This window comes from Geospiza fortis, unplaced genomic scaffold (assembly GCF_000277835.1).
Source record: "Geospiza fortis unplaced genomic scaffold, GeoFor_1.0 scaffold424, whole genome shotgun sequence".
NCBI lineage: Eukaryota > Metazoa > Chordata > Aves > Passeriformes > Thraupidae > Geospiza > Geospiza fortis.
This window is the reverse complement of record NW_005054354.1, coordinates 1692304-1719815: the sequence shown is the minus strand read 5'-3', so window position 1 is coordinate 1719815 and position 27512 is coordinate 1692304. Positions and strand designations below refer to the sequence as shown.

Sequence of the window (27512 nt, the reverse complement as noted above, 5' to 3'; positions counted from 1 at the left end):
AGCTAGATTTTCTGCAGGAGGCAGAGAAGCAGACTTCTGCTTTCTTTTCAGAATATCAGGAAGTCTTCAAAGAAGAACCAAACCCACAAAAGAAGGAGTCTTAAAGTAAGAAACCGCAACCCCCAAACAAAAAGCAGAACAAAACTTGAAAGCTGTCTCACCAATGCTCTGTAAAAACTGTTGCACGTTTGTTTCCTGCATCTTTAGATGTATTTAGAATGATGTAGCATTTACGGTCCTGTTAAGGGACAAGAGTTGTTGTGGAAAGTCTGGATTTAACTACTTAAACCTGTGGAGGAGTCTTGAAAATGACTGGCTCCTCCACAGTTGATACCAATGATTAGGCATGTGTCCTCAGCTTGAGAAATGGAAACTGTTCTGAAATCTAATTCAACTTCTGGTTTTTTACAAGTTGGCTTGCAAGGAGTTCAGCATTTCAACGTAGACTATTGAGTTGTTGTATTTCTTACTGTTCTCTAAGCAAAAGTGCAACTATGTAAGAGGAGAGGAGTATTATGGGAGTCATAATCATCAGATTATTAATGGCTTATGTGAGGAAACTAGCTGCAAGAATTTCTGCAGGCTGATGTCACAATCAGAATACTTTGGGAGTATTGAAGTATGTTTCACTTATGATGCAAACAGAGTCCAGTGTTTGTGGCTGAAAGGCAAATTCATAATGTGCAGCTTTACCAAAATTTATTCAAATATTAAATACAGTGCTTGGAATTCTACGGAAAGGATAGATTTGTGTGCTTTGTTTGGATCATTCAGCTATTCCTCTGAACAGTGGTTTCTGAAAGAGTGAAATCATGTTTTCCTTTATGTGGTATATGAAATTAACTTCTTAACAAAACTTGCAGCAATCTTGTGGGGTTAAAAATCAGATTTAGCTGTTGTGACAGTACCAGGGGGCAGCAGCTCTGCCTGACACATCTTGGTGGCCTGGGAGCTGGTTCTGTCAGGAGAAAGGCATGCATGGCTACTGACAGGTGGGAAACTGCTGTTCTTGGAAGTTTTGATTTACTCAGTTGTCAGTCTTCAAATGGATTCCTTATCTCTCTTGTGTGTGCACATTTTCTAATTTTTTTTCAAATTTGCTAACAAGTTTATAAGTTCCTGGGAACGAGTAAATTGACAGTAAAAAAATGCAAATATACAGAGACAGATCAGATGTGCTCTACGAGTATGTCTAAAATGGTGGCTAGTGTTATAGTATGGAAGTTTTATATTTATCTGAGTTTTGTCACCAAAAGGAAGAGGAGTGTTAGCAAATGTGAATGTCAGTTCTTGTTGAGGAAAAATAAAATGTGGAAATAAAACACAGGGAGATTTTCCAGTAGAGAGATCCATATTTTTAGCCTGATTATAACTTGGCAGTGTAGTTTATCTAAGGTCATACCTCAAAGAATCACTTCTTAACTGAAGGTCAGTATGGAGCTTGGAAAATTGCATGTTTAAAGAGTCAGTGAACTGGCTTTGTTTGAGTTGTAGTTTGAAGTAAACTTTTCGTTTGATACAGACTGTGGCTGTCTGCTATAAAGAATTCAGATTATACTAGAAGACTTAAATGAGGTTTTTGCATGCACAATGCAAAAACATTTTAATTCTTTCTGGTGGAGAGCTGGAAATAGCTATAGGAGATGATGCTGCAGTTTCATTTAAATTAAATTCATGGTAGGTTGGAAACCACTGTTAGAGGGCAAATTTTAACAGTCTCTGGTAAGTGTAAATAGTCTTAACAAAAGTAGGAAATTTTACCTCCTATAATCAGGTGGTGAGTGATATGTCTGTGTTACATCCCTATGGCATGACCAGATATTATTTCATTTGTGCAGTAGCACTGATTGTAACCTGCAGCAAAGGACAAGTAGGTGGTTTGTTATCACTTGTTTCAGTTCATTTGAGCACATCAGATGCTCTTTGTGCTGCAAGTGTGGCTTCTGCTACAGCCCTTCATGCAGCAATATCAAATAGATAACTAATTGTTCAGAAAAAGAAGTCTACACCACCATTGGCCTCACCAGAAGTCACTTCTGTAGCCAGCAAATTTATGCTTGGGTTACCGGTTTTAATCCTTAACACAATATGGACACAAGACTTGTCTTTTTTGTTGTCATTACAAGTAAGAATGCAGTAATAGTCCTTGTACTTCAGAGTTAATAGAAGTATTAGTGGATAAAAAATAAAAATAATGAATGGGTTTTACAGTCTTTACCCTGTCCCTTGTTATATTCAGGACTGAATACGATGTAGTGATAGCATCTGCAGAGTATCTGCTATCATGCAAAAAATTTGCAAGTATTAACAACAAAAAAAAAGAGAAGTTGGATGATTACTAGAAAAGTTAACATACACCTAAATTATATTGCAATTAAAGCAGCTGTTCAGAGATGTTATACAAGTCCCTTATCAATAACAAGGCTCTCTTCTGTGGGGTTGTAATGCTCTTCTTTTAGTGCTTAATTATTTTTGAATAACACAATTCTATTTTACAGATGGCAGAAGATTTTTATGTTTCCTCTATGGAGCAAAATGGCAGTATTTTGGAACAAGATGTTCCTTACAATAATAGTTTTGTTGATCGTCTTGTTTCTTGGTAAGTGTTAGATAATTTCTTAACAAATGGATAAAAGAAACCTGGTATGTTGAGTTTATATGAATAAACTAATGGAAAGGATTCAAGCTTAGTGTAAGTCAGCTAATTATTGAAAAATTATACATTTGGAATGAAAGAGAGGGCTAGTGCTGCATCCACATTGGGAATCCAAATGCAATTGTATTATACTGAGTGAATGAGAAGGAAAAATGGAGCTTAGGGAAACCAAGCAGCAGCCTAGACTTTCTCACAAAGATAAGTGAACTTGTTTAACACCAGAATTTAGCTAGGCTGTACCTCATGCAGCAGATGGCACTCTTTCTTTTGGTTGCTGTTGAAGTAGAAGACCAGAATATATGAAAGCACTGGGCTGTTTGAATACTTTTGCTCAGCACAGATACAAAACAGCTGCTGGCTTTCATTTGTTATGGGTAGATCCTCAGGTCTGTCAAGTAAGAGTAAAGCTTTAATGGTTACCATATGCCTGACTGATTTAATTTAATGTCTGTCCCGACTGTTGTGAGGTAGGCATCTCCTGTATTTCAGTGATGAAAGCAGTTCTCCTGTGTTTCGGGGACATTAAGTAGTTCTCCATGGATAGGTGTTTCCAGTGCCTTAGAATATACATGTTACTTAATTCCATGCTGCCTGAAATAGAAAGAAAAAATGCATGGTTTTATTTTCTGCTGAGGGAAGCATACAGATGCCCTGACGTATATAACTGTGTCAGACTAGGCTATAGGACTATATTCTTAATATTTAAAGTACCAGAAATTCAAATAGACTGTTTTATTATTTTTTTAAGATTATGTTTAGTATTATTCTTAAAAGTAGGTCTTCAGTGAATGGCTTAATATTGGGAACTAATATATTTGATTTACTCTGTTGAACTGCTGTTGAAAACTTTGACCAAAGTTTGCTTTTGACTTGGTGATGGTTATTGGTTTTGTTCTCTCAGTGGAAAGAGAGAGCAGGGCTAAAGGGAAGCAGTGATGAGATACCTGCCCCATAGCATGAAGTGACAGGTTACTGCAGGCCTAGACTTTTCCTAGCACAGGGACATGCATTTGTTTGCTCCTAGTCTTTGAGGCATTGTTTGAGTTTCACTTCAGGGTTTTTTTTTAACGTCTAAATAACTCAGACATATGAGAGAGACAGTCATGAGTGATAGTCACTTGTGCTTTTCTTTGGAGTTGATTTTGCCTGCTTAGACAAATGCAGCAGCAATTTAATAGCATCTGGCTAAAATATTCTGCAAGAACACGTCATGAAATGTGTGTATTTATTGATGTGCAAAAGGAGATTTAAGGTGCTGTATTGGTTGTAGGAATGTCTGATGACCTTATGTTTAAAGATAGTAATGTGAACTCTTAACTGGGTTAGGTTTGGAGTTTATGTGGATGTAAGTCCTAATTAATTGTCTTCTCCTTTGAAAGGTGTTTGCAATGCACTGGCCCTTTTGCAGAACTATCAGAACTATGTGATGGATGAAAGGAAGCTGAAAGATGTATGAAAGGCAGATGAAAGAAAGCTTAGTTGTAGCTTTCCTTCTCCATTCTTTTTATGATCTTTTTACTGTTAGTTACTACTGTTACTACTGCTGTGTTGCTACAGTCTTCCTATTTTAATGGATGTTAAAGAAATAATTTTTTCCCTCTATTATTGAAGCATAAAGTAGACCCTTCTGTCATTACTAAAACACATGCATATCTTTAAAAAACTCTGTGTAAAGCAAATACTTGGGAAAATACTGCTTCTTTTTGTTTCTCTTTCTCTTTTCTCACTGTTTGTCCACTGGGGAATTTAGCTCAGTTGTCAGCAGTGACATTTTGACACCATAGGGTCTTTGGTAACATCTGTACAGTGAGTTGCTTTGGCCTGATCCCTCGTGGCTGGGTACAAGTGTTTGAAATACCTGTTCAGGCATATTTTGGGCAATGGTTTGTTGTATTTCTGGGAATGTGCTAGAGTACTTCATGATTTATCAAGACCAATCTTTTAAATGCATGGATAACATAATTGCTGTCACTATTTGTCCTAATACTGTTTGCTGAGCAGAAAATCAAAGTACGTATTTCTAGTACTAAAGTCTGGTTTAGCATGCATGCACGCCCACAGATGTGAATAAGAACAGACTGTTTTTGTTTGCAGATGCTGTTAGAGAAGTCAGGAAATACTCATCTGTTCATGTGAATGAAAAGGCTGCAAATGTCAACAGCAGTGCCTTTGATCATATTCAGATGAAACTCTTTCGGTCGCAAAGAAACCTGTATCTCTCAGGTTTTTCCTTATTTCTTTGGCTGTAAGTATAACATTTTTGAATGCTTACATGGTATGTTTATTACAGGAACTATTGCACAAAGTAATTTTAAAGTAAAGGTCAGAAGGACAATTTCGGGAAATTAAAGAATTAATTGTGACTAGGTTGGCTACAAGGCAAGTAAGATCAGGGAAAATAATACCTTACAACTATTTGAAGATTGGAAGGATATGTCAGCAACACATGGAAAGAAACATTTGAGTGCTGGAGAAAACATGTATTTTGCAGAAGCTTCTTTGGGAAATACTCACTCATTTCCTTCCTTAAACTTACACTCTTTGTTTTGCACATGGAAAACTGGAATGAAAAGCCGCTCAAAAACTAAAGTACTGTTAAATAATATTATTATCTGGCAAGCTGGTGTCACTGCACCCTGCTGTGTAAAGAAGCAGAGCTTGAGCCTGACCTGAGCCACTTCAGTTCAAGCTTGAAGTTAAGAACTGTAGGATAATATTCTAGCTTTCAAGGAAAAGTTTCAATTGTATTTCAGACCAAATGCTTTGTGGCAACTTGCCTATTAAGGTGTTATGATCATAAGTCTGGTGTCTCTGTCAGGATGTCTAAGTTCAGCTACTAAAACAGGGTAAAGGAAAGGGCAATTCTGTACTGCCCACTAGCAACCAAGACTACCTGTGAATCAGTAGGCACAACAACCTGCAGATCTTATCAGTTGGGCTGGGAGCACACGAAGTCACTGGACACAGATAATGTGAACAAACAGAAACAGACATGTTGGTCTGATAATTTCCATTTGTACATTTTTCTGGTGGCTGGACAATGAGTGTTGGTCCTCTTAGGAGTTCCTTCAGTGAGCTGCTTGACATTGCCTCAGTACTCAAGAGGAGCACAGGACAAGAGAATCAGACTTATGACAAACTTCTTCCCCTTTGAGTGATGTGTGGCCATTTTAGCAGACCATTGAGCATAAAAAGTGTCAAGGTAAAATGAATACAAAGCTTGAGCAGAAAAGCTTTGGAAAAAACAATGTGGCTGTAGCCTTGCTCAATAGTGGTAGGAATACATCAAGTTCTTTGTCTTCCTACAGAAAGGTTAAGTAAATATGCACAAATATGTTTTTAATCTCTGCTCCAGGAGGAATAGCAAGATTGCATCCTACAAAAGAATTGGAAGCTGATATCTCAGGATCCTATTTATATTCAGCTTCCAAAGAAGAAAACTTGTCAAGTGACCCCAATAGATTATTTTGTATAAAAGCTCTGCTCTTGAAGAGGTTTGCTTGAGGTCTTTTTGAGCTGCTGGCCTTTCACCAAGATTTAGGAGAAAAAAGCACTCCTCCAGTAGTCACTAGATCAAAAGACTTTCCTTAGTAGAGCTGGTTTGCTTATCCATGAAAGAGACACAATGTCTGTCAGAGAAGTGAGAGGAAAGTATTCCTTGGATTGCCTTACCCTGTACTGCTATACCACCACCCAAAAAACTTGAGACCCCATCTAGTGTGAATGGGTAATTGGATGCCCCTAGTTCATTCTTTGGGTCAGTTTTCGTTCATTTTAGCACATCAGCCAATAGGAGAATACCACAAGAATGGTATATGCATATTCATAACGTGGAGGAGGCTGGGAGCTTGTCACTTCTGGCAAGACAACAGTGGTTGTGGGGTTCAAGGATTGCAGAGCATGGGGTACAGGTGAGGAAAATTACCTGTCAGTGAGGGTATTGTGGCCAGCTGAGCCTCTCATCTGCAAACTGTGCAGAAAAGAGGGGGGTCACAGCCCCTGGAGACTGTCCCCTGGGTGGACAAACACACCCATCTGCTAGTCTGACCTGGTCCTCTCTTAGCCCATGCTGAACCAGAGAGGCATAAAAAGGGCTGAAACGAAAGAAAATCTCAAGAAAACATGAGCCCACTGCTCACTGCCTTCTAGGAGAGTCAGCAGGGTATGTCACATCATCCCAGTAATGGAAATGCAGCTTGGGAGTGCACAGGCCAATTGGGCATACAAAAGCCTGTGACGTCCTAGGATTGACAGAGGGAGTTGGCCAATGTCGTTGTAAGGCTTAGTTTGAAAGATCACAGTTCTGGGGAGAATCCTGGTGACTGCAGAAAGGCAAACTTTGCACCTGTCTTTGAGGGCAGAAAACAGGATATAAGAAACTAGAGACTGGTCTCCCTGGAAAGGTTATGAAGCAAACCTTACTCAAAGACATCTTCAGGGACATGAAGGACATAATGACTTGGAGCAGCTGTCACAGATTTACTTAGGGAAGATGATGCCTGAACATCCTTGTTGCCTTCTGCAGTGAGATGAATGGCTCTGTGGATAAAGAGCAGAATATCCTTTTTGCAAGGCCTTTGACTTCGTGTCTTTTAGTATCCTGGTAGCCCAACTGTGGAGGGACACAGGCTGGAGAAAAAAAGCAGGTGGGAAGTTCCCTGGACCTTTGGGCTCAAAGGATAATAACAATGTGAATTTCAGCTGGTGCTTCTCACGGGTTGGTACTGGGCTCAGTATTGTTTAATGTCTTTATTAACAACATGGATGATAGGATCGAGTGTGCTCTTAGCAAGCTACTCACAGTTCCAATTCAGAGTGGTTGACACCTTGGAGAGCAGTGCTGCTTTTCAAAGGAAGCCAGAAAGGTCAAAGAAATGTGCTGACAGAAATTTCATGAAGCTCAACAAAGACAAATGCAAAGCCTGACATTTTATTGGATAATCATATACAGCATCCCGGCTGGAGACTGGCTGTGTGGGTGGGTAGGAAGCAGTTTTACAGGGAAAAACCTGGGGATCCTGGTAGAGAGCCAATTGTGTATTGAACTGTGATAGCAAGGATGAAGTTAGCAGATCAAGGAAAATGGTTATTCTGCTCTTTATGACACGTGGAATGCTGCAGCTGCAGGACTTGTTCAGTTTTAATTCCCCAAAATACTGGAGTACTGCAGTGGGGTATAGAGAAAGTTGGAGGCTGAAATACGTGACTAATGAGGGGATGATAGAGGAGCTTTGCTTTCAGCCAAAAGAGACTTAGAAGGGAAAATCCTATTGGTTTCTATGTCTGTCTAGTAGTAAAAAAGATGGATGCAGTTCATCTCAGTGGGTGCAAAAAGGAACGACAAGAGGTAACAGGAACCTGAGCTGTTCTGAGCTGTGGTAGAAAAGTGCTGTTGCTGTCAAGAGCAGTTAAGCACTGGAACAAGGACCCTGAAGGATGGTGGAATCTCCCATCACTGAAGATGGTAGGAACTCAACTGGACAAGCCTCTGAGCTATCTGCTTAACCTATCCTGCTTTTCATGAGATGGAAGCCTCTTCCAACCTACATGATTCCATGATTCTCTTTTAGTGTTGATGTTTTAATGACTCCTGCATTTGTAAGTTAATAAGCAATAGCAAATTTGCTAACCTGTGGAAAAGTAGTGACGTGAGGACCTTAGCTTTTATATTAACCTCCTAAAAAAGTAAGAAAAGGAACTTTCAATGAAAAAGCAAAGGGTGGAAGGAAGCTTAACTTGAAAAGATCTGTTAATACTCTTCTAGTTATGCAAAAGTCAATTACTTAGATTTTCAAATTTCTTTGAAGAGCAGCTGCATACTTACATTATAGGCATTAATTTAATTCAGTGTTGTGTTGCCTTGATTCAGCAACGTTTGAAAGACTTCAGGATGAATAATGAAAATAGTGATGCAAAGAATCAAGCAAGGTATTTGCAAAGCTTAGAATTGAGGTGCCATATCAGTGCTGACATCCACACATGTTCTGATTTAACTGTATTGACAGTACTTGGAAGATTACTGTGCTCATACTGTTACTTTTATTCTTGCAAGGCTGTTTATGAAGTTGTGTGATTTTTTTTTTCTTCACTATACTCATTACCATAACTTGTTGTTTGGCTCTTGAGTTTGGAGATCAATCCTGAAAATACTGGGTCATATAACAATATTTAAACAGCCTTTAAGCAACCAGGTCTCTGACCCCTTAATGGCTGTGGGTATTTAGGATGAGGGAGGTTCTGTATCAAGTAAAAAATCAGAATGTCAATGGATGAAAATATTGTCTGTCTCTCTTGTTGCTATTATTTGTCATCTATGAGCCTGGACGTTTCCCTCTTCTGGTTTTATTTTTACATCTAGTGCTGAGAGAGAAAAGAGCTTGTTTTGGTTTGTTGTATTTTTTGTTTGGTTTGATTTTTGTGGTTTTGGTTTTTGCTTGTGATTTGGGTTTTTTAATTTGTGCTGTAAATTACAGTTCTGTTCACTGTTTTTCTTCACCAGTGTATTGAGACGTACTGTTACCCTTCTCACTCAGTTGGCAAAAGAGATGGCATCTCATGCAGCTCTGGAAACACAAGTAAATGATGCTACTGAAGCAGCCAAAAAATACATGGCCGAGAATGAAAGGCTGCAGGAGGTATCTTTGAGCTTCTTCAGTAACTTTCTTACACAGCAAGTAGTTAGTGCAATGTACTCTGAGGATGGTTTGCTACAGAATGCTTGTTCATTTTATTCATTTTATTCCTTCTGGTTGAAAAAAGAAGAAAAATATTTTTATAATATGTAATTCCGAATACTGAAAACAAATTATAGTAGCATCTTATTAACAAAGGAAGCTGGAGTAAACCAAATAAATGAAGTTCTGTCTTTCCAGTACAAATTTCATCAAAGTAGTAATAGATTATAGTAATATCTCTCTGAATTAAGTAATAGCAAAGTAGAGGGAGACACTAATCTTATTCCTTTTATCACAAACAATTGCCTGTTTAGGTTAAGGCTGTAGCAGTCCAGGATGAAAAAGCCTACTATATAACTGTTTTCATGTTGACTGTTTCTTCTTAATAGGATTTTCTCCAGTCCTGAATGTCTTTTTTTAAGTTGTAAATTAATCTTTTGTATTTGATGAATTTTGTATTCTTCTGTCTTTTTATGGGAAGTCAGCCAATTTCAGAATACTTCTCTTTCTTAATAGGACACTATTGTACTATTAATGAGAGTACTACCAAAAATTTCTTACTTAAAAAACCACCAACAGACTGGAGAGATGTTATTTTTATGTGAAGAGTGATTAGGCTGTGGTTCAGTACATAACTATTCAGGAAGGAAAGGCATCAAAGATATAAGATGTAATTAAGATAAATGCATGAAATCTTTTCTTGTAACAGTTTGACTTCTGTTTGAAGAGACTGAACCCTAAGCTGAGTTCAGACATCTAGACATAGGAAGGCTTTTAGAGTCCAGCACATAGTTAAAACTAAATTCCCTGTGGGTGTGTACAGGTTTCCTTCCAGTTTGTCTAAAGCAGTGTCCATGGTTACTGGCACTGTCAATTTTGTAATAAATCTTCCTACGAAGACTCTGGACAGAAAGTACTGGAAGGGATACAAAAAATCCAATTGAGAGGTGTTGTAAAACAAGGATCACTAGTCTGTGCTAGGTGTTTCCCAAGTATAAAATGATTCCAAAATTTTGCGATTTGGTATTCTGTCAAAATGATCCAAATTGTTCTCTCAGCCATGGAATTTGTCTTTTTGCTGCTTACGGGTACTTTTTTTTCTTCTCTGTCCTGTTGAGATTTTGCCAAAAGTCCTCTTTTTTGTTCTGCTTTCACATTCTCTTAGCAACACGTTCTCTTAGCCATTTGTAAATGATAGCCAGAAATTGGAAACTGTAGTCCTTTCTGGTTTTATCTGTGTGCATGATTGCATGGTTTTCAAAAACACAGGTAGCTACAGGTGCAGACAACATGCTGTGGCTGGATCTCCATTGTGATGGACACAGGAAATGTTCAGGGTTGGAATGTTTTAGCTTTATAGACATCCTGTGATTTTTTGTGGCTTGGCCCCTGCATTTGTGTTTATTTACAAGCGTGCTTCGTTCCACCATTGGAGAGAAGTGAGAGCAATTGTGCATAAGGCACTGGCTACAAGTATAAATACTGTGAGTTTACTCTGGTGTGCAAGGTCTGCACTGTCACCTGTTGAGAGGTTCCATGGATCACAGGACTTCAGATAAAAGTTTACAGAAGTAGCTATTTGCATGCTAATAGAAAGAGGTGAGCACAAAGCAAAGAAGACAGTTGGCTATGGTTTTTTTACCAGCAGTTAAATGTCATCTCAGCTCTTTGATTAAATAGCTTCTGGAAATTTTTTTTCATCTCTTTTCCTTGGATTGTTTACCAGTCTATATAAACAGTTCTTTTTCTTTTTCCTAAAATAATCTTTTCCCCTTTGCTCCTGCCTGTGCCTGGTAAGGTCTGATATTTCTAGTTTACCTAACAGCTGTTCATCTCAGTTGTTTTTCTTTTCTTTTTCCCATTAAGCATTTACGTCCTTTTTTGCAATTGCAGAGATGATGTGTGGTTAGATAGTAGAAGCTTTATGAGAAAAGGATCTTGTTATGGGATATAATCTTACACCTTAACAGGGTACATAAGTATAGTAGTGTTAACATTTTTGTCGTACAGGGAATATATTGCTCTTCTGTCAAGTGTTTACAGGGCTCTTCCTGGATCCTTTCCTAGTTTTTGTCCTGGATTTCACTGGAAATCAAATCTGGATATTGGAACTGTTCTGAAGACTGAAGTAGCTGGAAACCTACAAGGAGAGAATTAGAACCACTTGCACGTAAACATGGCAGCTTTCTGTCACTGACAGTCCCATTGTGTACAAAATCCATTTTATAATCTAAATGAAAGTTATGCACTTGATGCAGACATGAAAAGTACTCTTACGTAGGAGATAACACCATTCTGTTACAAGTACGCCATTACCTAAAACTCTGAGCTTGTTTATTTCCTTTTTTTTTTTGTTAAGGAAGATTTTTGTCTAGAATGACTATCTGCCTGTGTCAGGTTGACATTTGATAAAACCTAATGCTTTGCAAGATCAGGGCTGACATTCCCTGGATATTTTGCATTAATATCAGACTAATGAAAATAAAGTTAATTGTAGCAACTGTGGTTTTTAATAGGCCTTGAGTGGAAAAGGAGATAGTAAAAAGAAAGAGTCAACAGATGCCACTGAGGAGAAGTTGAAGGAGGAAGTTGAACGTTTGAAAGCAGAGCTACAGAAGACATCAAATGGTGAGTATTAGTTAGGACCTCTTTGCAAAGAAGAAAAAGATTGTTTAACACTGAATGTCAAAAAAATATTCTAGGTGTAGCATGAATTAACTTCATCTGTTTCCAGAACACTTGGCATAGGGTTTCTTTACATTTGACTAAGAACTGATAAAACATGCCATTGCCATCCCAATATTTTAGTAAATGTGTTCATTATGAAAATAAGTAAGATGTAATCGAAACACCTTAGTTAAGTTGTAATTATTAACAAGTTGCACTGATATATTTAAGTGGTGTTGACTTGTCTTCATCAATGAAATGACCAGGATATGGAATCATTTGCAGGTTGCTTTTAGGTATCAGTTTGATCTTTCGTGTCGTACATAGCAGCCACTCTCCCTGTATGAAATGGGGGATGTATTGTGGTTGAGGTTTTTTACTACCATAGGGTTTCTGTCAGACAGCAGAAAAGTCCTTGACTAGTATTTTAAATTTATATATGTTCTGCACCTGAGGTGTTAAGATGTTAGCTTTTTAATATTTTTTTTGTTTACAAGGACACATAACTTACAATTTGTAACATAATACTTTTGTTAGCAGCTTCCGTGTTTAAGGTTTAGGTTGTCAAAACTGCTTTATAGGCAGCCCAAATTGAGATAGAAGCAGATTTTACCTGTTTGGTTCTGTCTTACTGGGATATCTCAAGGTGTGTGATGCCTATGCGCACCTGCTGATCTGAAATCAGTGTTTTTAAGATAACACAGCCTGCGATCTTGTAAACATTAATCAGATGTTCAGATTGTAACAAAAATACAAATTTTCTTGTTACGAGACAGTATGTTATCATCAAAACATAGCCCCACTTTTATACTGCCTGGGACTGCTACAGTGCTGCAAGAATAAATTTTTCAGAAATGTTGCATGAATCCTTTTTTGCTGTCCACTGGGAATTCAAATAAAAAATGTAAACCAGCTGTTTTCAACTGGGCTTGAAGCAACAAGAATCTTTAAATAGAGAGTCTCATTAGTTCACATTCTCAATCATGTTTGGTGATGGGTTTTCCCTCTCCTGCTGTTTTCTTGAAGAAAGCTGGGGGGAAGTGCCTTTGAAGTGACAGGATCAATGGAAAATTTAAATGCTTATGTTTTATTTAAACTAACTGGTGGTATGTAACACTAATATAATGTAAGCTTTTCAGTCAGGAATGCTAGAGAAAGCTAAGGAACAAATAGGTTTACCTCATGCTGTTTCAGCTTCATTCTCCCTGTGATACGTTGTCCATCCAAGAGATGTATAAATTAAGGCATGCTTGAATCTTTTGTTAGGGCAAAAGAGGGAGAGAGGGTCTTTCTAAGGAGTGAATACAAAAAAATTTACAGCCCTTCTCCTAATGCCACCCCCCTCATTGCCAGTAACCCCATGGGTGGTATGGGAATTACCATGAGCAGCTAGGTGGTGTTGAGGTATGTCTGTCTTACCTTCTTGTAAGTTTTCTTATGTGTTATTTTGAGCAAATTGATAGCCATAAAGCTTGAAGTACTTGATAAGAACAACCACATCCTTAGACAGAGCTTTCTGTAGAGTGTTAGAGGACGTGAATTTACTGTTTTCTTTTGAAATTCCTGCAGCTGGGTAGGTGAATGTTGACTATCATGTTCACTAAGTGTGAGCAATGCATTACACAAAATGAAAGCTGAGATTGGAAAGGTTTTTTTGCCCCTTCTAAGCAATTTGTTTCATGTTACTGAGCTCACATGACCAAAGTAACTTTTTCTTTGTGTCTGTAAAGTCCAATCCATGAAATTGTGGGGGAAGAGTGAAGAGCTTAAAGGGTGTCACCTAATCATGAAACAAGACAAAACTAGTATAAAAATGAAAACTTTACTGGTTTTGATTTTTAAGGCTTTCTTATTGTTTGGTTTTGAGCTATGATATTAGTAAGAGTCATGAATTTGGATATTGTTCATAGTTGGTTGGGGGTTTGTGTTTGGGGGTTTTTTTGCTGCTTGAAATGAAAAACTTTTTTTTTCAAATGCAGTTTCAAATATCCATTGCTCTGGTCTGGTACACTTATTAAGCTGCTGATGCATGGTAATATATTATTTTAGAGTAGGCTATGAGTTGAAAGGTGGGTTAAGTCTGTACAGTGGCAGCCAGGAGGAGTCCTAAATGTACACCTGCTTCACATTTAAGAAGACAGTTTAGTGTCACATTGGTGCTGTGACATCAAAGGCTATGCAAATTTCCTGTAAAGTTTTGAATCAGTATTTACAGCTGGAAGAGGAAACACTGTATGTCTCTTCTTCCTGAAATTCTGACTAAAATCATAGTGTAGACAGATTATTCATACTGACTATTCATGCAGACTTTCAGGAGACTTATCTCTAGTTCTTCAGCTTTCTACCTTTTACAGAAAACATAGACTACTTCTTTTTTTCTTCACTTAACAGTGAAATCCTAAGTTAAGAAGACCTTTTGCCTATGCTCTGAACAGGTGTGGAGGAAGAATCAAAGACTGAGCAGTGAAATTAGTAACATCTGAGGAAAGGTTGGAAATTAATTTTAAGGTTTTTGACCAAATTTGCTTTCTTTCCAGGCTTGACTTTTCTATTACACTTGATGCCTTTTTTTGCTTTATATTGGAAAGGAAGCAAAGAAGGCTAGTTCGTCACAGCTCTATTGCAGACCCACATATTGTTGTCAGGGCTTTGTAGGCACCCAGCAGTGGGGCGAGCACTTTGAGAGCCTAAATCCATTTTTAGCATACCTAGACATGTAGTGACATGACTGGTTAGAAACCTTCTGAGATGGTATTTTATTGATACGCTTATATAGTGTGAAAATGTCTCATTGATACCTAGAAATAAATGTACATACTTGTAGCAGTACAGATGTGAGGATGTTTTTCCTGCTACACATTAGACATATTTGTAACAAAATACTGATTCTGATAATTAAAGGTTCTCAATATGGCTACTGGTCTAGGACCAATAGGAATTTTCTGGGGAAAGAAGACATGCCATGATATTGTTTCATTTTGATGGTTTGGAAGACTATTCAAAAAACCACAGCAAAACAAATTACCTGCGACTGGGCATGAGGTTAGACCTGAGAGAAGTTTCATAAAGCCTTTTGTCCTTACAGTGGTCTTTGTGTTGGAGCAGGAACAGGGTTTCATGAAATATGTACTGGCTCATCAAAGTCATTTAGTTGCTTTTGAACAGGTCAATTTTTTCTGAGAATACTCTGTTTATATATTAATGTCATATATGGTGGGGCAGGAGGAAATTCTAATGGAACTTCAATGCATCATTTAAAGAGGTTTGTTTTGTGTACAGACTGACACGAGTGTTCTTTGTTTCATGGTTCCATAGTGTTGTAGGAGACAGGAGGAGAGCAGCAATTCATGTGGAGGGCTGGTTTTGGAATAACTTCTAACTGTTGGCTGTTCTAGAAAGTATGCATGTACAGATGTACAGCTGTCACATAAATGTGAAGATCTCTACATGTTCAAAACCTTTTTAAAAATACAGACATTGGGAATACATGTCATAGAACTGCTGCAAGGGAGAGTTCAGTTTGGCCTTGGTGTTGCTGGGTAGGCTAGTGCCATGTATGAAAACTACACTGAGCTTCTCTGATGCACTCCAGTTTTTAAAAACAAACAAGTTTAAAGAATTGGCCACAGTCTTGTTATTTGGCCTGTTACAGTGTGAAGCAATGTCCTGGGCCAATGGCAGAGGGAAGTTGAGGAAGAAGGTCTGTCTTACTTAACCTTACTTTTTACAAGACTGTGAGATGATAACCAAGGGTGGGAACCATTGCCATGTCACATGCAGCAAGAGCTGATACTCACATGTGTTGATTGGAAGAGATGGCTGCATACAGCAAGCATGGGTTTATTATACAAGGCTTTTTATGCCATCTGACGATGCTATAACATCCCTTTTGTAACAAAATTTTGTTTGATGTTGCAAAAGGCACTTGAAGCAAATTTGTAAATTTTTTTGGCCCTGCCTTCTCATTTTAAATTCTGACCATTATCTCTTAAGAAGAAAATTCAGAATTAGCATGGAGGTACTTGACTGGAGTTGAGTTCCCAGCCTTACAGCGTATTTGTTGGCAAATCTCTTGTGCCGTCAGTGCCTAAATTCTTAAACATGAATAGCTCTTTTTTAACTTGAAAACTCTTTTAAGAGAGGGCTCTTTTTACTCTTCAGCTAGTCCACATCATTTGGGTTGTAGGCTTGTATTGTGAGCAATGCTAATGTAAGTTCCAGATGGTTTCCTTAGTAGCAAGCACTGTAAGTCAAGTGATGTAGTCAGACCAGGGCTAGTAGTTGTGCAAGGAAATTCCCAAAGAATTATTAGTTGTTTTTGTTGCTGTTTGGTTTTAGTGTTAGGTTCTCCATTGTTGTTGAAATGGGATGATCATAGAAATGCTACAGCTGCTGGGCTGTGGTAATGTAGCTCCTGAGAGCAGTTTTATTCCTCATCCTTAGAATTCAGAGCAGTCTGAAGTAAACTGTCTCTCCTGGAAGAGGATTCCGAGAATGTTGTGAAAGGACATGTTCTCTACTTTTCCCAGATTATACATGTTACATTAGTTTATGGACCTTCAGTCACATTGAAGTGTAAAGTTTTCCGCAAATGTCTTCCGTTGAAACACTGCCCTAGGAATAGTTTGTTGATTTTTCTTGGTAAGGGACAGAATGGAAAATGATAGCCTACCTCTTACAGTACTGAGGCTGGATTCTGTGTTTGGAGCTCACTGATTATTCCTCTCAATGGGTGCATTAATGTAGCAGCAGCATCCTCCTCTGCCTGCTCCTGCATTGACTTGGTGGGAGGTGTCAGCTGTGGGAGCTTGCTTGCTGCCAGTCCAGCTGTTGTGCTCCTGGGAGGCAAAGTAACAGCCCAGATGGAAGCCAGAAATAATAACTGAGTGTATTGTGCACACAAAGGATCTCCTGTTTCCTGCTGGATCTGTGTTCATATGATAGGATCCATATGCCAGTGTACCTGATGAACTGAGCTGCACTGCAGTGCTCCCAGCAGGAGCTGGGCACTGGTGTTGGGACACTCTGGTGCTTCACAAGGCATCCAGGGAAATGGGTGCACTGAGGAATTCACCTTGTCAAAGACGTGATGCTCCTTTTAATTGTGTGACCCCAACAGGAATGAGTCTGGATTTGGTGGTTTATTGATGTTTTGGGGTTTTTGTCCAGGTGGAAAGGACAATCTGTTCTTTGCTTTTTCTTCTTCTAGGGTTAGGCAAGATATTTCTGTCATACATCTGTTTTGGTCAAAACACTAAAACAATGCACTAGCTTGTTCACTTTCTTGACTTGTAGATACTTCTAGATATTTTGTTCATGTTTTAAAGATAAAGTAGTTTTTAGTTGCAACTAAATACTGTGCTGCTACTTATAAATAACTGAGTAGTGTTAGATCAATAACATTGAGTTAGAACTTCTTCAGAAGTGAGATCTTATTAATTTTTGCTATGCTATGTACAAGAATGTTCAAACAAAAGCAAGATTCATCTTTCTAATTGGCAGATTCTTGGAGAAGTGAAATAGCATATATAATTTTTTTGTCTACAACCTAAAATTCAGAAGTCTATCAAATTGTCACAAGTTTATTTTATTGATATCAAAATTTTACTATTGAAAATTTTAAACAGTACTGAGATGAGAGAGAGAGAGAATACAGTGGTTGACTTGTCACGTGTGGAAATCAAAGTTACTCCAAATACCAAAACCTTCAGAAAATCTGTATTGATCCTATCAAGAATGACTTAAAGGATGAAGGAAAACTGTGTAAGAGTATGAAAATTAAAGAAAGGAGACATTAAAGAGAAATTATGAGGTTCTAATCATGTTGGAATCAATAGACTGAAGTGTTATTGACTCTAGTGAATCAGAATTTCAGGGTAGGTAAAAGTCCTATTACAGGAAAGCCACTTGCAGTGTTCTGAAATGAGAATTATTTTTCATCTGTACATTCAAATTAATTATTTAAAAATAACTGAAATTCTGGGTGAGGGAGTCTTCCTTCTTGCATGTAGGAGAGTGGTCGAATCTCATTTCCTGATGTTTCAGGAGCTAGCACCCAAAGAGAAATCTGGTTCATACCAGACTGCTTGTAAGTCAGTGCTTAACAACAAAGACATCTAGCTCTTCATCCTTTCAGAACAGGCTTTTAGAGGTGCTGCAGTTCTTGAGTGCACTGGAGGTCTCTGGGAAAGAAATCTCTCTCAAGGAGTTCACAGTCAAAGGGTAGTTTCATACTTTTGGAACCAGGAAATTTGCTAATGTTCTTTTTTTATTTGTAAAAAAAATTTTATTTGGTTGTTTGGGGTTTTTAAGTGGCCATGTGAGGCAGCCTTACTAGGTCATTAACAACATTTCTTTGTTTTCACATGAACAGATCAAGATTTAGACTGTGCCTGTGGTGCTGAATCAGAGAAATACAACAATCCCTGAGATACCTATAGCAGAGGAATATGAAAATATCTAAATGCCCTTACATAACAGCTTAGGACTAATGGCTTTATGGCACTTTGTGCTGTTTTATCCTGCATTGTAAAATAGCCCCAGTGGAGTCCTAGGCTGTTTGGTACTGCAGCATAAACATGCTCTCAGTTTGTGTTGAGATGGAGTAGAGTAATAATTACTTTTTTCTCATGTTAAAAACCTGTTCAGAGTTGTTTATCCACCCACCACCATTTCTGCCTTTTCATCTGTAAACTGATGCTGCTAATCAATTAGTTCATGCGTGGTAAAATTCAGAACAGGGTGGAAAGGTGAGGTCTGTGCTCCTATAATCATGTATCATCTTCCTCCTTACTGTGTTTTGTAGATGGTCTCAGTTGCTGTGTGAAAATCTTGCCCAGTGTTTGGGTTCCCTCCTGTCCTTAAGAGGTCTGACAGTTTTGATTTTGGAGTTGCTGAGTTTTGTTTTTCTAGAACTGTCTCCTGCAATGTGACAGAACACTGCAGTCATCACTAACTAGTCCCCTGTTTCAGTTTATTGGTCTCACCCCTACCTTTCTTACAGGCCCTTCCTGTTCCTCATGCTGATCTTTCTGAGCATTGGCCATTCTCTTTCTGCTGCCTGTCCTCAACTTCTCAGGTTCCTGTGTCCATCTGTGATGCTGTGTTTTAAATTCTAAGCTATTTGAGAGGAAGGACTGTCTACTGCAGTGGAGCCCTGATGCACATCTAGGGCTCTGAGGAACTGCAGGAATACAAGTAATAATTAAAACACCAATTCTGGTATTTTACAGCTTTCCATAAGGCAAAAACTGAAGTGGCTGCATTTAAAAAGCAGTCTGAAGGCCTTAGAAGAGAATATGAGCAGCTGATGAAAGAATTTGAACAGCTTCAGGTAGGTGGCTCTGGATTGCCATACAAGGACTGTGTTTTGAAATTGTATCAGCAAAATTCTGTTTGTTTAGAGCTAATTTACCAAAATCGTTGGGATAGCATAAAAGTTCAACAGGCAGCATTCCTTAAACTACTTCAAAATAGTAGAATTTTGTTTTGCAGAGTTAGTAGCATTTTATTTTTTGCACTTTGGTTGACAAAGCTCAGGTTACCACTAGCTTCAATTTTACTGTTGCTTGGAAAACAAGATTCAGATGGTTTTGCATGTGATGATCACTGAAATACTGTAAGAAAATTATAGGAGGGATGTGGGTGGCGGGGGGAATATATACATGATTTATAAAAGTAATTTCATTTTGTTTGCTTTTAAAACATGCTTTTGCAATCCTGGATTATAAATGTTGCAATACTGTTGATACACCAGGATAAAAAACCCAACAAACAGCCTAGGCTAAAAACAGGCTACTATAAAATTCAAACTGAAGTATAAAATAATTTTTAAAAACCAAACCATATTAAGCAAAAGTTCAATTAGCTGTTTGATTGAGTTTTTTATGTACGTGGCTATAATACCCATGAGATACACAGTAAGTATCAGTAAATAGAACTGGGAGTTTGTCTTTTTAAGTTGTCTCACAGGTGTTCATATGCTCCATACCTAACATCTGTCTTGAGCAAAATTCAGTACAAATTAAAGTTAGCCTATTTACAAGTAGTGGTCTTGGGAGAAAATAAATTATTAGTAAAAAAATATGGTGACCTGTTTTTCAAGAAGAGTTGTTCAGCCCTGTATTGATTTAAAAAAAGGCAGTTTTGATCTGGTTATAATATTTATTCCCTATATTCTGTGAAACCACTTACTCATTCCCAGCCTCACCCTGTACTTCTACAGATTGCTCAACTGGTATCTGTATTCAATTCAAGACCACCATGCATGGCCTGTCCTTGTTGTGCTTCCCTGTGTAATGACCCATAGTAGTCCTGCTGCATTTCTAGCAGACTTGTGGTCTAAAACACACATCCTTGCCATCTCTGTTTACCTCTGAGTAGAAAGAACAGAAGGTACTGAGCACACAGTAGATGCAGCTCCCAGGGATAAATGAGTTGATAGCAGAAAGTGTTTTGTGCTAAGTTTGCTGCACAGCTCAGCTGTAAAACCAAAGGGAGCAGAACTAGGCTGCACAGCCTTGACTGCTGGCAGCAGAAGCTCAGGGGTTCTGTGGGGTAGTGTTGGTGGGACTACAGCTTAGAAAGGTGTATGATGAATAAATCAGATGTGACTGCAAAGGGGCAAAATTTGGCATCTGGACTCAGTGGTTTCTGATCTTGCCAAACTTAAATTCTTTTTCATCTGTCTCTTTTCAGCAAAGTTTAAATAAAGCAGAAGATAAGAAAGACCTGTAAACACATCTAAGATGGATGGCATCGCTACACTTGCTTGAATGAGAAAAGGCTTGTGCTGTTGATGTTCCTGATGCATACCTGAAACAAAACTTGATTTTTCTGAAAAGCACATGCATTGCAGGTCACTATTCAGATTACTCTAATATATTGGTTGCCAAAATGTTCTGTGTTGCAAATAAAATGTTAAGTGGCTTACCGGATTTACCATGGAGTTTGTCACTGCTCTCGTGAGGAGAAACTCAAAAATCTTTCAACTCCACCTGGAGCAACCTGTTTACCAAGCTTTTTCCTCCCATAATGGTAACAGATCACCATTGCTTGTAGCATTTCGGTGGGGTTGTATATCACACTAGACCATAAAAACAATTACTTAAACCTCCTTGCAGCACCTGTTTGCAATCTTAAAAATTCAATTCCCAGTGGGTTGAAGAAGGCTGAAAACTTTTTTATCAGTGGAAAACTGAATGACAATCAGTCTAAGGAAAATAAAGAAAGAAACATTGCCTTTGCAAATCCACCTCACTAGCTTGTGACTTTCACTTTAGCCACATGGATTTGAGTGTATTTTAACAAACAATATTTTGCATGCCTCTGGTTATTTTTCTTTAATATATTGGGATATTTCAGTTTTGGGTTGGCTGGTATTAGCAGTCTTTATTTTTACACTGTTTACATTGGTTTACTCCTTATGTACCACCCAACTTCTTTAGCCTCGCTAAGTAAAAATCTTTTTAAATTTAGATAGTTTGGTTTGTTTTGTTTTGTTTTCATGGATACGATACCTCAAATAAATGTGCACTGTTTTGCATAAGACCTTTTTGGTATTCAGAAAGTTGTTTTGAGCTTATTTGTTAGTTGGTTCAGTTTATATTTGAAAGTTTGATATGTTTGTTATATTAAAGGGATTGTTTAAGTTCATGGTTTCTGGATTTTTTCTTGTAAATCTCTCCCAGTGTGCTGTCTCATCATAGTTAATAATTATATGCACTAGGAACAAAAGATACTTCTAACTTGGTGATGTTTAGCTCTTCTTGAAAATACAGTCTTCATAGTGGTGGTTTTGCTTGCTCTGGAAATACAATTTGTTTAGCTTAGAATTTAAACACAGCTTATCAAGTAGTATAAGGCATAATAACATACCCTATTAAATTAAAATATGTTTTTTAAAAATACTTTATCCTTGCTGAAGTAGTACAGAATGTGTTTTCAGAGATTCTGTGACACTGAAGATTTTTTTTTTTTTAATTCATATAAAAACTTCCAGGAAAAGTTACGGATTTTTCATACCTGCATACACATGTTTTGAAGATGTAGTTGAATGCATCTTTGTTTCTTTTTTTCCCCACCCCTTTCTGAAATATTTAAAATTGTGGTGGAATGTTATCTCCGGTCAGATCCAAAGGCTGTGGTTGGAAGCTTTGGAGGTATAACAAGAAGTGCTGGTTTTAATAAGAGAACAAAAAAACTCACCTATGTTTCTTCAAGACAGTGAACAAAAGCAAATAACTCTTGCTTTTTATTTACTATTATCTACTCAAATTTCAAACTCTTCTTCTGTTAGTATAAGTAGATAATGGGCTAGAAAATTAGAAGCTTATTATGAATGATGTTGTGCACTGTCCTTTTCATCCTTAAAAATTTATCTTAAAAAATAACATGGAATAAAAAACGGATGGCTGTGAATGCAGTGATAAAGATATTTCTCCTTGAGAAGGAACTCTGAATGGTTTACACAGTGTTTTGCTGTAGAGCATGGCTGAAGTGTGAAGGAATACAGGTGGTATGCACTGTTTCCTTGGAGCTGGAATGAGGCTGGGTATTTTCAGACATGCAATGTGCATTCAACGCACAACAGATCCACGCTGTAATACATTACACAGAAAACCTTGATATTGGGCTGCAGGGATATGTTCCCTGCATTGGAGATTCCTTAAACACGCAGACTGTATTTTGAATCCATTCACTTCTTCTGTCGTGTCCATTACTCGGATCCTTTGTCAGGTTTCCCTGTCACAGAGCATGACCATCATCATTTTTGTACTTGTCTGTTGTGGATGGTCACACACATTGGACTGAGTTGCATTATCACACTTCCAGCTCTTTGGAGTCCCAGACTTGTTCACAGAAAAATCATCTTCTGTTATTCAGATTAAAATTATTTTGTAGATTCTGCTATGTAGAACTCTGTTCTTGGAAAGAACGTGGGGTTTGTAAAATTATAAGTCTAAATAGTGTATCTGGAAATTCTAGTAGATGGCAAATCCTTGTGAATACTTTGCATTTGCATTGTTTCACATGATATGCTTTCAGGGCTTGTGAGAGTCTGGGTTAATCAACTTTCACTACAGTTCTCTCATTGGTAATGTTTTTAAGTTATGTTTGATATACAGGGAAAGAATGAATCAAAATTTTATGCTTTTATCTCCTGATCTTTCAGGCTGTTGGGTCACATTTTGGTCACATGTCTGTGTTGTGGAAAAGAATGGAAAAAAGTTAAATCTCCACTAATACTGGTAGAATCAAAATAACTTTTGTACTGATGTTGGACAGTTAATTTATTCTGAGTATGTCTCCAAAAGTAAGAATTTGGAGCTCTTTATACTCTAAATAATGTCAAAGTAATTGCCTGGTTGTTTCAGAGCCTTTTTTCCCTCTTTACAAAACTACAAATGCACATTTTCCATACTTCAATGAGGAAGCATGGGAGAGATTATTCTAAAAATATTTGCACAGGTTTAACTGACAGTAGCTTTCAAAAAAAAAAATTGAGGGGTGTTTCCACATATTTTTCATAAACCCCTTTTTCTGCTGAGTCAAGAAAGCAGTGAGGTCATGGTGGGTGCATGAGAGCTGACCTGAATATTAATGGACCTGGTTGCATGCTTTGGTGTTACCTTAAATGAAAGCACCTGTAGCTAGGCAGGATGTTTTTCCCTGTTTTTATTTTTGCAACAAACATGCAACAATGCATCTTCTTTAATAACATAAATTGTGCAGAGTCTTTTCTGAAAATGTAGCATTAGCACTCCATGTGTGTTTGCTGCCACAGTAGTCCCTGGCTACATAGCCTCATTGAAAAGACACTGTGCTTTCCTAGCTTCTTGTAAAGGGTGAAAGCTCAGCTTTTCTCTCAGCATTGAAATGACATTGTTTTTCCAAATGTGAAGTTACTGTAAAAGTACTACATGGCTGCCTCAGTTCTCAAGTGTTCCTTGAAATTCTGAATTTACTCTTTGGGACAGAAGCCCTCATTTTGTCATGCCTTTGGACAGTGCTTGTCCCCCTGTCAGATATAATCTGGATCCTGTTACAACCTAATACAAGTCATTTTACAGATAAGTTGGAAAATCAGCTCTCAGTTATGTCATTCCTGTCCTTCGGTACTCTGTGCTGCCTATTGCTGTGTGCATTAATTGTGGAATGTCTGAAAACAGTTTTAGAACTGAGCATCCTCAGTTCAGGAATAATATGGAATGTTTTATTTTCTATTATAAAATGTAACACTTGTGCTTTGTTTATAAGGTAATGTAGAAAGAGAGACAGGCATTGCAAGGCGTGTTTGTGAGGAAAACAAGAGTCCCTCTAGTTTTGTGTCCACTCTGAAATGCAGTTGTGGTCCAAATGAAGTTTTTCTACCACCTGCAAGGGCAAGTGCCCTGAAAAGATTTTGCTATTCTGTCTCTAGTGCTGGGAGAGCTGAGCAGAGTGGGAAGCAGACTATACAGCCCAGGACTATACATGCTAAAAGATTCCCTGGAGGTGGTCTTGGCCTGCATGAGCACATCTGGGATGTTTGGATTCTCAAACATACTTGGATGCACCAGGGTTTAGTGAGTGGGAACCTCCCCACTATGTTTAGTGACTAGTAGGAGTTAGATATTACTTTTAGTGTGTCTGTTGGAAGGGAGGAGATGCCAAAACCAGCTACCAGGGAACATGAATATGGGAAGGATCATTCAAATGAAATTTGAAAAATTTCAAATTTGAAATTTCATCTGGAAATTGGACACCAATTGCTGCTGTCATAAAAGCATGTCTGCAAGACTCTTGACATAAATAGCTGTTGCTTTAACCCTTTATCCTGCTGCTTGAGGTCAGACTGTGTAGCCTGATTTCATTTGTTCTTGTTTTTGAAAACGCAGCCAGAAGAGGCAGTAGCTTTGGCGACAATTGTGTTTTGCAGATAGTGTAATAACTTCTCACCTTGGTGGTGAGACCATATGCTACATCTTACTGAGCATGAGGTTTAAATCCCTGTTCCTGTGACTATGGAAGAAGAAGGTGCTAAACTACTCCTTTCTTTGTGAGTTCAACAGGGTATGGAATGGACAATGTGAGAGGAAGGAAGAGAGGAACTGTTATTCTTGGCCAGTAAGGACAAAATCTTAGGCTTTGATTCTTCTCCAGACATGACTTGGGCATTAGAGGTCTAAGGAAACAGAGCATACAGTGAAGTAGAGGTCTTGGAAACAGGCTGTGTGTCTGTCCTAGGTTGTTTGTTTCATACCAAGTACAAAGTGAACATGAACTAATTAGAAAATAATAAATAATAAGGTAAACAAAAGGATTCAGAAGACTGATGCAGATTTTAAGCTAAAAAACACCTGAACATCCTTCCCCCCAAAAAAACAACAAACGACCCTCCACCAAAAAAAAAACCAACAAAAAAACCCCCAACCAAAACAAACAAACAAACAAAACAACCAACCAAATAAAAAAGCTAAAGTTGAAAAATGAAAAACTAAGAGCCTTCTGGCTTGAAAGGTAAAAGGAAAAGAGGTGCATCCTGAGTGGGGTCAGCAACATCCCAGTTCAGAAACATGTTGCAGCTGATTTGACACAGATGTGTCTCTGTGTATGGGATCCATTCTGAGCTAGGGTTTACAGTCTTTAGCTTCTTCCTCAAATAATTTCAAATTCTGGTAAATGCATTGTGTTACACAGATAGAGATTATTTTTTTTTCTTGAAACCTCTTGTCCTCGAACTTGCATACTTCTGCCCCGCCAAGATTCATAGTCCTACAGAGTTCTCATCGAAACAATATCTGCAGGTGCTGTTACCACATCTCATCAGCTGAGGTGCTGAAGCTTGGAGTACTGTTCAGGCAGATGTGCTGCAGGAAACAAATTTGCAGGGAGTGTGAGTTACAGTCAATTCCGATTCTTCTGACTGTACCCTTCCTGTGTTAATTACTTGTTCCCTAGTATGTCTTTTCTTCTTGATATCGTGCAGTTCTCCTCTAAAATCCTAGTTATACAAGTAATAGTTTTGTGGATGTTCTAGGAGAAAATAATATGTAATACACAGCCAGTCCTGAAAACTTGGTAAGTTTATTTGGCAAGTGTAGGGCATCTACATTGGGTTCCTGCAAATGATTTTGCTGTTGCTCTTTGCTTCTATGATTAGCCTAGAAGCCATTTTACCTGCTGGAGTAATTTCATTGTCTTTGTATTGTATTAATTTTGTATTAATTGTATTGATTTTAGAGCTAAGTATTTATTAACTAATCTAGAACTAAGTATTTGTTAAATAATACTAACTTGTATTAATTTCAGAACTAAGATAATGTTACCACAACTTTTTAAAGTTAATTTTCAAAACTGCTTTTCATGGTGTTCCATTTTTATCTGGAGTGGATTCTAACCTAATACATGACTCAGGTTTGATGCCAGCTCAGTTTTCAGTATGTGCTTTAGAATATGTCTAATATGTCTTTTCCAATATGACATCTATTTCCCTATACTGTTATCTGCTAATGAGAAAATCTGAAAGCTTTCCTACCCTGGATTAAGTAACATTTACATCAGACCACTTTCCTTGCTCCTCTGGAGCAAGGCAGCTTTTCCTGACTCGAGTGCTGTGCTTACAGGTTTCCTAGAAAACGCTGGGACTTGTTTTGGGAGCCTGGCTGCTTCACTGCTGGATACAACATTGCTCAGATCAAAACAGTTCAGCAGTTTACCCAGATTTCCTTACAGTGCAGCAGAGGGGAAGCCAGTTGCAGAATTAGGAAACCTGAATTGTGTTAACCCTACAAAAAATACTTCAGCAAATAGCTTCTTTCCATTTTAGTAACGGAACACTTACTAAATGGAACACTTACTAAAATGAAGTTAGGACTGTACTTAATTACTTTGAAACTAACTCCATGCCTGAGTAGTTCATTGAACAAATACTTTGCTTGATGCTTTACCCTCAGTGTGTGCCCTCAGCACCTCTGGTGTTGGCTGAAACGCTGGCACTGATTCTTACTTCAGGAAATCTCCTAGGTGAGGAGGACACGTGCTTTGCTTCACTCCTGTAAGATCTGTGCTAGGTTGTCTTCCATACGTAAGGTAGAAAAGCTGAAATGTAGCCAGCAGTATTCAGCAGGCAGGACTGACTTTTTCAGCCCCAGTCCTATCTGTAATCCTAAATTACAGCAGGGCCACAAAGGAGCTCATTCCCTACGAGCCGCCTGCAGCAAACCAGAAGCTGCAGCCCTGGGCCATGTTCTCTCCTTTCAGGTGTGACGCAAAGAGCCTGTGGGGCCTGAGCCGCTTCTTCCCACCGCGGCTGCTGCGTGAGCTCGCGGTGGTTTGGAGAGCAGGTGCTGTTAGGCATTTACGTCTATGCGTGGAGACGACTCCCAAAACTTGGCTCATGGGACGCAGCAAGGCTTTGGGAACGCCAGGGAGGCTTCCGTGAGGGCCAAGCAGTGTGCGAGAGTGGCGGGTCCTATCTCACTCCCTCAGGCTCCGGCGGGCAGGTGGCTCTGGGGGGCAGCTGCTGAGGGGCA

The 27512-nt window shown here is 38.3% G+C and overlaps 2 protein-coding genes across 2 annotated transcripts in view; both read left to right on the top strand.

Annotated features, from left to right (window-relative positions):
• DUS4L (dihydrouridine synthase 4 like) overlaps positions 1 to 21651 on the top strand; it is a 36653-nt gene extending 15002 nt beyond the window's left edge. The window contains exons 7-12 of the mRNA XM_005423508.2: positions 2499 to 2599; positions 4751 to 4901; positions 9156 to 9291; positions 11847 to 11958; positions 19230 to 19330; positions 20695 to 21651. Of these exons, the coding sequence (XP_005423565.2) occupies positions 2499 to 2599; positions 4751 to 4901; positions 9156 to 9291; positions 11847 to 11958; positions 19230 to 19330; positions 20695 to 20733 (640 nt within the window). The 3' untranslated portion in view covers positions 20734 to 21651. The remainder of the gene's footprint in view (positions 1 to 2498; positions 2600 to 4750; positions 4902 to 9155; positions 9292 to 11846; positions 11959 to 19229; positions 19331 to 20694) is intronic.
• Positions 21652 to 27345: 5694 nt separating this feature from the next.
• SLC26A4 (solute carrier family 26 member 4) overlaps positions 27346 to 27512 on the top strand; it is a 24494-nt gene continuing 24327 nt past the window's right edge. Inside the window, exon 1 of the mRNA XM_031059017.1 lies at positions 27346 to 27482. Within this exon, the coding sequence (XP_030914877.1) occupies positions 27346 to 27482 (137 nt within the window). The remainder of the gene's footprint in view (positions 27483 to 27512) is intronic.